General features: G+C 39.8%; 2 protein-coding genes and 1 long non-coding RNA gene across 3 annotated transcripts; 2 read left to right on the forward strand and 1 right to left on the reverse strand.

The window, feature by feature from the left end:
• The first annotated feature begins 3,014 nt into the window (after positions 1–3,014).
• On the forward strand, positions 3,015–4,906 carry LOC103517764. Its single transcript, XM_008482810.1, has 3 exons — positions 3,015–3,513; positions 4,095–4,381; positions 4,847–4,906. The coding sequence occupies exons 1-3, from the start codon at positions 3,015–3,017 to the stop codon at positions 4,904–4,906; spliced, it is 846 nt and encodes a 281-aa protein (XP_008481032.1).
• A 376-nt stretch (positions 4,907–5,282) lies between these two features.
• LOC103517760 (neurochondrin homolog) lies at positions 5,283–7,929 on the forward strand. Its single transcript, XM_008482806.3, has 2 exons — positions 5,283–6,218; positions 6,344–7,929. The coding sequence occupies exons 1-2, from the start codon at positions 5,555–5,557 to the stop codon at positions 7,900–7,902; spliced, it is 2,223 nt and encodes a 740-aa protein (XP_008481028.1). The 5' UTR covers positions 5,283–5,554; the 3' UTR covers positions 7,903–7,929.
• LOC113470941 lies at positions 7,918–9,499 on the reverse strand. The gene is made up of 3 exons (XR_003393823.1): positions 9,453–9,499; positions 8,342–8,484; positions 7,918–8,054 (listed from the first exon to the last, which is right to left on the reverse strand). It is a non-coding gene; the product is annotated as an uncharacterized LOC113470941 (long non-coding RNA).
• Positions 9,500–12,383: the final 2,884 nt, after the last annotated feature.

Raw genomic sequence — 12,383 nt, forward strand, 5'->3', positions numbered from 1 at the left:
TTAATAAAACAAAGAACATTTCCAGTAATATAATTAGCCCTCCGATAGACACTCACCTTTCTCTTATAGGGTGAATGGTCTTCTTAGAAATTTAATTTAGAAAAAATTTCCATTAACCCGGCCGTAACCTATCAAGTACCTACGTACCTATGCTTCATGGGTAAGACATCTGTAAAGTATCCAATTTTTCCTGTTTTTACGGGAGTTTCTTCTTTTCTATCTCATCTTAGCAGAGTAGATACATGGAGGAATGAGCGTGGTAGCGCTCCGCCCCCTCCAAATTTAGTCATGAAAGTTTGGCAGCTTCTATCATATCTAAGTAGGTAGGTATAGGCACCTAATTAATTATTATATGTAATAGGTTTAACCAATCTTAAGATTAAGACACCAGAAAGTGCTTCTGTCAGGTTCCAGAAACGCAAGGCCGTATAAACGGTAAAGGGCGATAAAGGGTAATAGAGTAAAGGGCGACAATGGGTAACATCGTTAAGGGCAAGGGTAAGGGGCGATTAAAGATCTCATTCCTCCTCTCAAACTGAATTGAAGGGATAATTTGGTCCCACACACTCCCCTGATTTTTTTTTTTTTATTTTTATTATTTTCTTTTTAAACCTTGGAACCGCTTTCGCGTTACTTCAAGGCACATTTTCTTTTACATCCAATACATCCATGCCGATCCAAGAACGGAAAAGTCTGGTCAGAAAATTTCCGCCCTGGCCAGGATTTGAACCCAGCACTTCCAAGTTGACAGTTTGTGCTCTTGACCACTCAGCCACAGAGGTGGGCTCCCCCTGATTTGGTCCCTGTTTTAATACTTCGCTCCGCAGAACAGGTATCAGTAGATTTGTCGATAGAGATCGGTGGATAAAATAATATTCTGGTCACGGGCCAGAACATGTCCACAAATGAGTCTCATGTCCCTACGCCAGATCAAACTTCAGATCATACTAAACATATACAGGTGACTGATTCAAACATGGAACAAGATGAATCCGTCCGAGATATTTCTCAGATGATGGCAAATACTTCGATCGCTACAACCATTGAAGAATCTGATCTAGAAGACCCAGACCATGAAACAAGCACTGGAGCTAACGAATCTAAACAATCCAACAAACAAAGAACGTCCATTCAGTCAATATCTCAGCAAGAAGTGAAAGATTTAAACAAGTCTTCAAATGAGATAAACGACCCAAAGGTAGCCACAGAGTCTGTCATTGAGGTGGGCCAGAACATGTCCACAAATGAGTCTCATGTCCCTACACTAAATCAAACTTCAGATCATACTAAACATGTACAGGTGACTGATTCAAACATGGAACAAGATGAATCCGTCCGAGATATTTCTCAGATGATGGCAAATACTTCGATTCAAACAAAAACGGGAGGTTTATCGTCACTGTATAAATGCTTAGGTCTTAAGTGACTATGACTACTTACTTTGTTATGTCTATTATAACAACATAACCCTTCTTCGTGTTTCAGATAAGCTCATCATTCCTACTATCAACATTCTCTCTGCCACTACAGTCTACAGTCTACACATGCCAAGTTCCCATCTGTGAACTTAATTCACATCAAATTTCATACGTTCAGTTGATCAGGCTTATTTCCTACGGAATTCTCAGTTGATCATGCTTATTTCCTACGGAATTCTCAGTTGATCATGCTTATTTCCTACGGAATTCTTACTGACAGACTAAACTGGTGGCGGGGCTCGGCTAGGCTAGGCTCGAAAAATAGAAAAAATAAGAAGGAATTGATTTCTTTACCTACCTACCTACCTATTATATTTTTTCTTGTTCTATTTTTCAAGCCCAACCCTGTCTTTAACCATGACCTGAGAGTTAGGCAGCTAGATAGGTATGTCTATGTACATATAGTAGGTTAGGTAATTAGGTACCTATTTATGTGAAGTAGTAGGTAATAGGTACCTAGATATATGTACCTAGCAAGGTAGGTACCTATTTAACTAGGTATTTATACATATGAGGCGCCACCGCTTTGTTTATAAAGATATATTGATGATTATGATTAGGTAGGTAACTGACCACGGGTTATTTTGTTCTCGTGATTTTTATACCTATACTGGGTGGATAAGAATGGTTTCTCTGTACTTTCTGTAACTCTTAAAATTACTTTTTATTTTATTTTAGCTACCTCTCTAACAGTGGCGTAGCGTGTATGTATGGCGTGTATGGCGGCCATACAACTCAAAAGTTCACTCTAATGCCCATAAATATTAATGGCATGTACCTACTGTGATGGGACTTGGTAGACCTGTGCATGAGCCCAACACGCCCTACACTTGAATTTAGACTTTTAGACCACGCTACGCCACTGTCTCTAAATAAAGGCACAAAATTGTAGAGTAGGTATAGGGTCGTGAATGGTATATTTAGGTACGGAGGAATAGGCCCCATCCGTCTACTATTTGTGTACCTACTGAAACTAGCATAGCTCGCTATACTGTAGTAGGTAATAGAAAGTAAAAAAATATTCGGCACCTTATTTCCTTTTCCCTACCCCGGAGCCCAGGGGGCAAATCTTGACTTATTTTGGGATCCCCTGGATTTTTTTTTTATTTTAGCTACCTCTCTAACAGTGGCGTAGCGTGTATGTATGGCGTGTATGGCGGCCATACAACTCAAAAGTTCACTCTAATGCCCATAAATATTAATGGCATGCATCCCAATACTTTCCGGAGATGTCTTGTATTTTTAGAAGGTCTAAGCACACTAAGAGATGATAGTACTTGAGTAACTATAGTTAAAAAGGGCCTTAAAAGAGACCGGATCGGGCTCAAAATCAAATGGACAGAATATTTTCTTTGTGTGAAACATGTTTACGAAATATCGTAAAAACCGGAAGAATCTCTTCCACCCAACCACTAATGTATTTGAACTTTCAGGAAGAACACCACGGAAAGAAACAACAACGCCCAAGATCAAATCTCTGAGCTCAAAATCAAATGGACAGAATATTTTCTTTGTGTGAAACATGTTTACAACATAATGTTTAGGAAATATCGTAAAAACCGGAAGAATCTCTTCCACTCTACCACTGATGTATTTGAACTTTCAGGAAGAACACCACGGAAAGAAACAACAACGCCCAAGATCAAATCTCCAGAGCCGCCCAAACATCTGAAATCTCCGCGACCTGTGAACCATCTCAAATCCCCCAAACCTTCATCTGCCAAACCGAACTTGAAATCACCCAACGCTTCTCTCGCGCCAAGCACGAAATTCACGGACAAAGCTTTCTCCCCCATTCTGGCGAGATTCAGAAACGTCCCCTCCTCCACGCCAGCCGTGAAAAATATGAGCAAAACCCCCACCCCGCGATCCAAAGTCAAAACTCCCGGTCCTGATGATTCCGAGAGGAAGCAAGGAATTCGCAAGTCTCTCTCCGCCTCTAAGGTGGAAGGACAGAACAAATCCGCGCAGACCAAGTTTGATTTGAGCTTGAACAATCGGAAGTTGGACTTCAAAAATGTCGAGTCCAAAATTGGTGAGTTTAAGTCCCACGTTATCAAACTGCAAACAGGATAAGGTAATTCATAAATCAGTGGGAAAAACAGGATATCATCAGGATTGGAATCAAGTTCCCATAAATCATTATTCCAAAACGTAATAAACCACGCTCCTGAATAGCATAGCTTTACCGACATGTAATGGTACAGAGTTAGAGCCTGGGAGGTAGGAGGTAGTAGTAAAGGTAAAAAAATAAAAGAATAATATCTCAAGCATAACTATAACTACCTACATATGTCTAATTATTATTATGTTAAGGCGGTCTGTTCTTGATCCCTTGTGTGCCGCGTCCATTTCTGTTGAGGACTTCTCCTGAATAGCATAGCTTTCCCGACATGTAATAGTACAGAGTTAGAGCCTGGGAGGTAGGAGGTAGTAAGTAGTAAAGGTAAAAAGAACAATATCTCAAGCATAACTACCTACATATGTCTAATTATTATTATGTTAAGGCGGTCTGTTCTTGATCCCTTGTGTGCCGCGTCCATTTCTGTTGAGGACTATTGCACTGCATCTACTCGTATGTCTAATACTCGTACGATCTTCTCTTCTAAACTTCAGGCTCCATTCGAAAACCGGACGAAATTCCCGCTCTCCAGAAAGCTGTCAAGTCACCCATTTCCAAGCCAGTCAAGTCACCCACACCCAAGCCATCTCTCATCAAGCCACCTAAATTCACCGGCTCCAAATTACCCACCTCTCTGCCTACCAAGCGACCATCCAAGTTTCTCAACGTACAGAGCCCCATTGGTGCTTATATCCGGGACGGTTCGAAAGCCATGAACGAGAGCAAGAGAAGTGATTCTTCGTCCATTCCGAGGAAACTGCAGAAGTTGAACCCCACAGAGGTGAGTAGGTGTGGTAAACGGGAGGACATGGGTTCGAAATCAGGACATAGTTAGGTTATCTCTCCTAGACTTTTTTTTGAAGAAATGTTCATGTAAAAAACTGAAAAGCGTATGAGAAAAACTGAAAAACCTGGTTGGATAGAAATTGACTGCTAAGTAATTTTTCTTCTTGCATCCCAATACTTTCCGGAGATGTCTTGTATTTTTAGAAGGTCTAAGCACACTAAGAGATGATAGTACTTGAGTAAAAATGGATCTCATCTCAAGGACAAATTACGAAAATCAATGGAAATGTAAAACAAGAGAAAGCTTACCATTTCACAGGCCTGAGAATCTGCAGTTCTTGTCATGATAAGGGTATTGTCCAAATCGAAGAATATCGCCTTTGTAGCTTCAAAGTTTAACGAAGTTGTCATTTTTAATGGAGAATTTTTTATCAAATTAATATACTTTTTACTTTAACAGATGGAAATTGGAATGATTACAAAATTTCAAAGTTTGGAGCACCACCAATCACTGAAATGAACCGAGTAAATAATAAACAGAAGAAAAGTTGTCTTCCTTCCCCTTCTTTAGATACATTCCCCTCTTTCTTATCAGAAGTTCTCAACTTTGACGGTGAGTGCAGCACTTTATTGATATAACGAAAAGTCAGGTAATGGCCGGGTCTATAGTCTCATGTGAAATTTTTTTATCGGTGGAAGAGGCAGCACTATATAGATATTTGTGTCCAAAAGGAATTTCTCACCGATTTTAATCGGGAAAACGTGAGAAAAATTTCTAAACTTGTACAAAATGCAAAATGAGACTGTAGAACCAGGTATCCAATGTTGGCCCGGCCCAAGTGAAATTTCGTTATACGTGTACTCAAAGAGAAAAATTTTGTGCGTGAAATTCAAATTTTTGAGGTTAGAGAAGTGTTTTTGTCAAAAAATGTCTATTAAAAAAATTCATTGAAGTGTGTTTTTCTCCAACAAGAATTATGGCCTTCTGCCAGGAACTTCTACAAAGAAATGTTCCCAAATTAGATTTTTATGAAAAGGAGGTGTAAGAACTATACAACACTCATCTTGCATTCAGTCACAGTGTTTCTGATGAGTGTGTAGTGTTGAGATTCTGTGTTGTGTGAACTGTAAATACCTACATTAAATCTCTAGTAAATTTCTTATCAAAATGTCTGAATTAACAGAAAGTGTTAAAAAGTGTGTTTCTGTCCTGAAAGCAGCCAAAAATGACACAGAAAAGTTTGCTGCACTCTTCATGGCCACCAAGCTTGTGAAGGGTTCAGATTGTAACACCAAGAATAAGAAAGCATTATTTGAAGCCATTGGCTTTCCTTTTCTGAAGAAACTATTGCTTTCCACAAATGTTCCTTCTGATTGTCCTCCTGCTATTTACAAGTCTGTAGCTATCTCCATACTCTCAGCATTTTGCAGGGAAGAAGAGATAGCTACTCATAAGGACATGCTGGCTAATGTCCCAGTATTCTTGGATATAGTCGAACAGACTGATGCGGAGAATGATGACAACTTGATTTTTATCAGTGAGGCCTATGAGTGTTTACAGAACATTGCCTCCTTTGAGCCTGGACAGAAGACTTTGTATGAAATAGGGGCTGTGTCTAGAATGTCAGAGATTTATTCTACCAACAGTTTCCAAACTGATGAAGCCCTCAATATTCTAGTATCAGTGGTTTCCAAGTATGGGCCTGCATCATGGGAAGGCAACACCAAAGGATTCAACATGCTGCTCAATAAAATATCTCTAGATTTTGAAACTGATAACAGTGACCGAAAGTTTGAACTGTGTTCCATACTGCATTCTTTACTCTTGAGTTGTCCTCAAAAAGAAATTAATCTGACAAGTACTAGTGATGAATCTTGGCCCCTAAATATTTATAAGGCTCTCAATGATATTCTCAAGAGTAAGATAGGTAAGAAGCAGAGGGATCCTGCATTGAAGCTAGGAAAGAAATTAATCTGACAAGTACTAGTGATGAGTCTTGGCCCCTAAATATTTATAAGGCTCTCAATGATATTCTCAAGAGTAAGATAGGTAAGAAGCAGAGGGATCCTGCATTGAAGCTAGCCTCTGTCATTGTAGAGGTGTTGAGCATTGAGTGGACATTGTTGGATGAAGAGAGACCTCAACAGTTCTTCTTACTTCTCATCCAGTTGTGTACTGTGGAGGTGAGAATGCAACTAGAGGATAGAAGCTTCAAGGAGATTATGGACAATGCAGACCTAGTCACTGCTTGCTTCACATTTTTGGAAATAGCCATTACCTACTTGGCCACAGATAGTTTGGACTTGGAACAAAAAGAAAAGCAACAACTGTACACTGCTCTAAAAGGAGCATTTACTGCAGTGATCAACCTGTTGACCAAATTGTCTAAGGACATGGAGATAATCAAGAATGGCAGTATTCCAGAGAAAATCTTCATCTGTGCCATGGTAAGAGTATTGGCAGCATGGCTTGCACAAGAGACATCTGCTATGCGTAGTGCTGTCTATGGAGTGTTACCGTTTGTCTTACAACTATGCAATGAAACATTCTATGCATATAGATCACACTATGTTCAGGAAAGAGTGAAATTAGAATCTAATAAAGCTGATGCACCTTCTACTACAGACTCAGATGGAGATCCATTGAGTAAGATAGATCTACTGAGATTCTTGCTACCTGCTTTATGTCATCTCACAGTAGAAGACCAAGGTCGTAAGATCATGTTGGATACAAAGGAAGAGGAAGTTTTACATGAAGCCTTGGCATTTCATTGGTCCATTGTTCATTACAAGAGACCTCCTGTACCAAAAGCTGAGCGTCTATTGAAGAAACCTGTACCTGAACTTCCAGCAAAGTTAGTGGAGGATATGAAAGACTCCAAGACAGCCATCATTAGCATCTGTAACATATTCATGAACATTACAGTGTTGGAATCAAAGCTAGTAGAGGAGAGTGCATTGTTTGCTTCTCTCATGAAGTTCATCTTTAACAACTTGCCTGAGCTGAAGAATGTACCAGAGAATTTAGTGTTACATGGACATCTGGCAGTATTAGGCTTGCTTCTACTCAAGCAGCAATCCAAGCGAGTGAAGAAGAATGACTTCTCTATTTGTCGCTACATCCAGGTCACTATTAGATTCCTGTGGGAGGCCTATACTGTGGATGAATCTTCTGGTGATGCTTTGGTGGTGCATCTCAACTACAAGATGCATTGGAGAGAAGTAGAGGAGCTTTGGTTCCTAGGTATGCAGACAATGAGTGCCATTCTGGCATTGGAACCTTGGATATCTGAGTTTGCTATTGAGAGTGGTTGGGCACAGGGTACTGTGGACATGTTGAGGAAAGCACAGGTGGGAACTATCCCAGCTAATACAAAACTGGCCTTTGAAGATTTTCTTGTGCATTTAGTAGAGGCTAATAAAGATGTGAAGAAATTATTTAATGATCATGATATCCTAACTGTCTGTCAAACACATCGGTTCATGGAACTAGGGAAGAAAATGTTCAAGAGCTAAACTCTTGTACTTAGCTGAGACTTTAAATTTATGTTGCTTGATCTCAACTATTTTAGTTGAGTATTTTATCAACACTGGTTCCTACTTACATATCTGTCTATATGTATTTTTCTCATTTCTTTCATCTAGGAGAATTTTTCTTGATTACTTAACTGTCTGTCGAACACATCGGTTCATGGAACTAGGGAAGAAAATGTTCAAGAGCTAAGCTGTTGTACTTAGCTGAGACTTTAAATTTATGTTGCTTGATCTCAACTATTTTAGTTGAGTATTTTTTCAACACTGGTTCCTACTTACATATCTGTCTATATGTATTTTTCTCATTTCTTTCATCTAGGAGAATTTTTCTCGATTACTTACTTACCTAAATAATGGATACCTCTCTACAGGAAACAGTAAGTTGTAAATAGATCTTTGTACTTCTGTGAACATTTTCTACTTACCTAAATAATGGATACCTCTCTACAGGAAACAGTAAGTTGTAAATAGATCTTTGTACTTCTGTGAACATTTTCTAAGAAAACACATTAATATTGTGTGGGTAGGTAAGTGTAAGAAAAAGTTTTGCAAGTACATACTTAACTTACAGAATAGTGGAGGATATGAAAGACTCCAAGACAGCCATCATTAGCATCTGTAACATATTCATGAACATTACAGTGTTGGAATCAAAGCTAGTAGAGGAGAGTGCATTGTTTGCTTCTCTCATGAAGTTCATCTTTAACAACTTGCCTGAGCTGAAGAATGTACCAGAGAATTTAGTGTTACATGGACATCTGGCAGTATTAGGCTTGCTTCTACTCAAGCAGCAATCCAAGCGAGTGAAGAAGAATGACTTCTCTATTTGTCGCTACATCCAGGTCACTATTAGATTCCTGTGGGAGGCCTATACTGTGGATGAATCTTCTGGTGATGCTTTGGTGGTGCATCTCAACTACAAGATGCATTGGAGAGAAGTAGAGGAGCTTTGGTTCCTAGGTATGCAGACAATGAGTGCCATTCTGGCATTGGAACCTTGGATATCTGAGTTTGCTATTGAGAGTGGTTGGGCACAGGGTACTGTGGACATGTTGAGGAAAGCACAGGTGGGAACTATCCCAGCTAATACAAAACTGGCCTTTGAAGATTTTCTTGTGCATTTAGTAGAGGCTAATAAAGATGTGAAGAAATTATTTAATGATCATGATATCCTAACTGTCTGTCGAACACATCGGTTCATGGAACTAGGGAAGAAAATGTTCAAGAGCTAAGCTGTTGTACTTAGCTGAGACTTTAAATTTATGTTGCTTGATCTCAACTATTTTAGTTGAGTATTTTTTCAACACTGGTTCCTACTTACATATCTGTCTATATGTATTTTTCTCATTTCTTTCATCTAGGAGAATTTTTCTCGATTACTTACTTACCTAAATAATGGATACCTCTCTACAGGAAACAGTAAGTTGTAAATAGATCTTTGTACTTCTGTGAACATTTTCTAAGAAAACACATTAATATTGTGTGGGTAGGTAAGTGTAAGAAAAAGTTTTGCAAGTACATACTTAACTTACAGAATTTATGATAGATTAGGTACCTTATCATATCTATCAGTAGTGTTTTAAAATTTCTATTTTTAACTTTAGGTACTACTGAGGTCTTATCTTACAGAAATCGAAGAGATAGAAGGATAGAATAGAGGAAAGCCAGCCTTTCCGAGAACGAACCTTGTCCGTTCGTCATAAAGTTCGCCGCTGGCGGGAATCGAACCCGCAACCTAACACTTACAAGCGCGCCACCTTCCAAAGTTCAAGCTATAGGCGCGCTACCCTTCAAGCGAATTAGGCATGCCAAATTATTTCGTAATGACTTGAATATTCTGTGAACTTTGGACACGGGGCACATATATTTATGATTCACGAATACGTCACTGGAATGCTCAACACTTGACTGTGTCGGTTGTCGGATAATCTCAAACACGCAGTGCCGTCTCGCTGCCAAGTAAAATGAAAGTGAGTCGACTAAAGAAACGCCGCGCTTAGAGCACTCGGCTCAATTTCGACGTGATGGAAAGCCCCACTTAAGCCCCTGTCCCCCTGGCTGCCCCGGCTCACCATTTCGATAAATTCCTGACTCAGTGCTTCTCAAACTGTGTATCGCGGTATTCTGGTGTGCCGCGAGATAGCCTTAAGTGTGCGCGAGATTTGGAAAAAAAAAATTAAAAGAAATATCACAAAACTGATGAGATAAGAAAGACAGCATGCCCAATTGAGGATAAAAAGGCCTGCGACGCTATCATATTTTTGATTCACGAATACGTCACTGGAATGCTCAACACTTGACTGTGTCGGATAATCTCAAACACGCAGTGCCGTCTCGCTGCCAAGTAAAATGAAAGTGAGTCGATTAAAGAAACGCCGCGCTTAGAGCACTCGGCTCAATTTCGACGTGATGGGAAGCCCCACTTAAGCCCCTGTCCCCCTGGCTGCCCCGGCTCACCATATCGATAAATTCCTGACTCAGTGCTTCTCAAACTGTGTGTCACGGTATTCTGGTGTGCCGCGAGATAGCCTTAAGTGTGCGCGAGATTTGGAAAAAAAATTCAAAGAAATATCACAAAACTGATGAGATAAGAAAGACAGCATGCCCAATTGAGGATAAAAAGGCCTGCGACGCTATTAAAAAGGTATATTTATTCACTCTTATACAACATTTATGTTCTTTTGTGCTGGAGGAGGGGGTGCCGCGGAAAGATTGGAGTCTTGAAAAATGTGCCACGGTGGCTACAACTTTGAAAAACGCGCTCCGCGTCGCGTCGTTATTCTCGTGACATTTCTCCAATTGAGAGGTGAACGGTAAACTCTCCCATGTTCAGTTCATTTATTTTAGATGAAAAGGAATGAAATTGGTGTTTATTTGTACTGCTTAGATAGGACCAGAGAGTCCCTTTACCTCAGGCTGGGGTTCCAACAGTAAGCTACTGCTGTTAAAGTAGAAACATACTACTATCACGTAACGTGAGCTCATGGGGTGGGTGGGGATCAGAAAGATGTAGTTAAAATTTTTCGCAACGGTGGCTACAACTTTGAGAAGCACTGTCCTGACGCGACATAAAACGCGTTCCGCGTCGCGTCGTTATTCTCGTGACATTTCTCCAATTGAGAGGTGAACGGTAAACTCTCCCATGTTCAGTTCATTTGTTTTAGATGAAAAGGAATGAAAGTGGTGTTTATTTGTACTGCTTAGATAGGACCAGAGAGTCCCTTTACCTCAGGCTGGGGTTCCAACAGTAAGCTACTGCTGTTAAGGTAGAAACATACTACTATCACGAAACGTGAGCTCATGGGGTGGGTGGGGATCAGAAAGATGTAGTTAAAATTTTTCGCATAATATTGTAGGCAATTTGGTCCATGATAGCCACACTGCCCTCACGTCACACGAGCTCTATTGCCTACCAGTAACCAGAGGTGGTCTGATGGTCATTTTGTCATTATCTGTCCGGTTACCGGTATTCATGAGTCGATAGAACCATTAGAATGGACCGGTGAACCACAAACTACAAACAGAATATTTAAAATATAGAAAAAAATAATAAATAAACGAGACCGTAGAAATTACATTAAAAGTGTTCTTGAAAATTCCGACGATTTTCACTCGGCCAGAGGTATTTCAAGGGCTTCTGTCCCATATTTATGAATCCAAGATTATCATCTCGCTCCCATCACAATATTCACTATCCATATATTTCCATATTTATTCAGTTTTGTATCTCTGATGTATTGTGTATCCAATGTAGGGCAATGTGAAGACATCGCACAACGTTTCCTCAGTTTAATTTGTCTGAAGTTGGTGCTGGACAGTTTTCTGGATATTATCAACCCCCAGATCTGAAATTCACCGTGGCCGCGGTTACTACTGCACCACTGATGTTGTATAGTTACCAGAGTTATAAGGAAGTTTTAAAATTCTATTCAATTCTATTCTACTCTTTATGCCTTGTTTGTCTATCCTAGAACGATAGGTAAGTAATAGATTAGAATAGATTATAATTATATTATCCTGTTTATACTGCAAGAATGAGACTGAAAAGTCCCTTTACTCCAGCAGTTTAAACAAGGTCCTAAGTACTTGGGGCTTTTGTACAAGAGGCTCTAGTAAATTTAATTGTTTGTTTCGTTTCAGATGAAGAACGTTCTCATTCAGAAGTACAGTTTCGACCCCAGCATCGCTCACAGTGTAGTGTCTAACTTTCTAACACAATTCCGTCGTGTAGAAACAAGGTCCTAAGTACTTGGGGCTTAAGTATGTACAAGAGGCTCTAGTAAATTTAATCTTGTTTGTTTCGTTTCAGATGAAGAACGTTCTCATTCAGAAGTACAGTTTCGACCCCAGCATCGCTCACAGTGTAGTGTCTAACTTTCTGTGCCGCGGAAAGATTGGAGTCTTGAAAAATGTGCCGCGGTGGCTACAACTTTGAGAAGCACTGTCCTGACGCGACATAAAAC

This window comes from Diaphorina citri, unplaced genomic scaffold (assembly GCF_000475195.1).
Source record: "Diaphorina citri unplaced genomic scaffold, Diaci psyllid genome assembly version 1.1 scaffold1950, whole genome shotgun sequence".
Classification (NCBI taxonomy): Eukaryota; Metazoa; Arthropoda; class Insecta; order Hemiptera; family Psyllidae; genus Diaphorina; species Diaphorina citri.

Bases quoted from the DNA above. Each gene is read 5' to 3' on its own strand.
- LOC103517764 (XM_008482810.1), top strand. From the start codon at position 3,015: ATGTTTAGGAAATATCGTAAAAACCGGAAGAATCTCTTCCACTCTACC. The intron at 3,514-4,094 runs GTGAGTTTAAGT...TCTAAACTTCAG, and splicing joins AAATGTCGAGTCCAAAATTG to GCTCCATTCGAAAACCGGAC. The intron at 4,382-4,846 runs GTGAGTAGGTGT...TTACTTTAACAG, and splicing joins AGAAGTTGAACCCCACAGAG to ATGGAAATTGGAATGATTAC.
- LOC103517760 (XM_008482806.3), top strand. From the start codon at position 5,555: ATGTCTGAATTAACAGAAAGTGTTAAAAAGTGTGTTTCTGTCCTGAAA. The intron at 6,219-6,343 runs GTCCTCAAAAAG...CCTGCATTGAAG, and splicing joins GCATTCTTTACTCTTGAGTT to CTAGGAAAGAAATTAATCTG.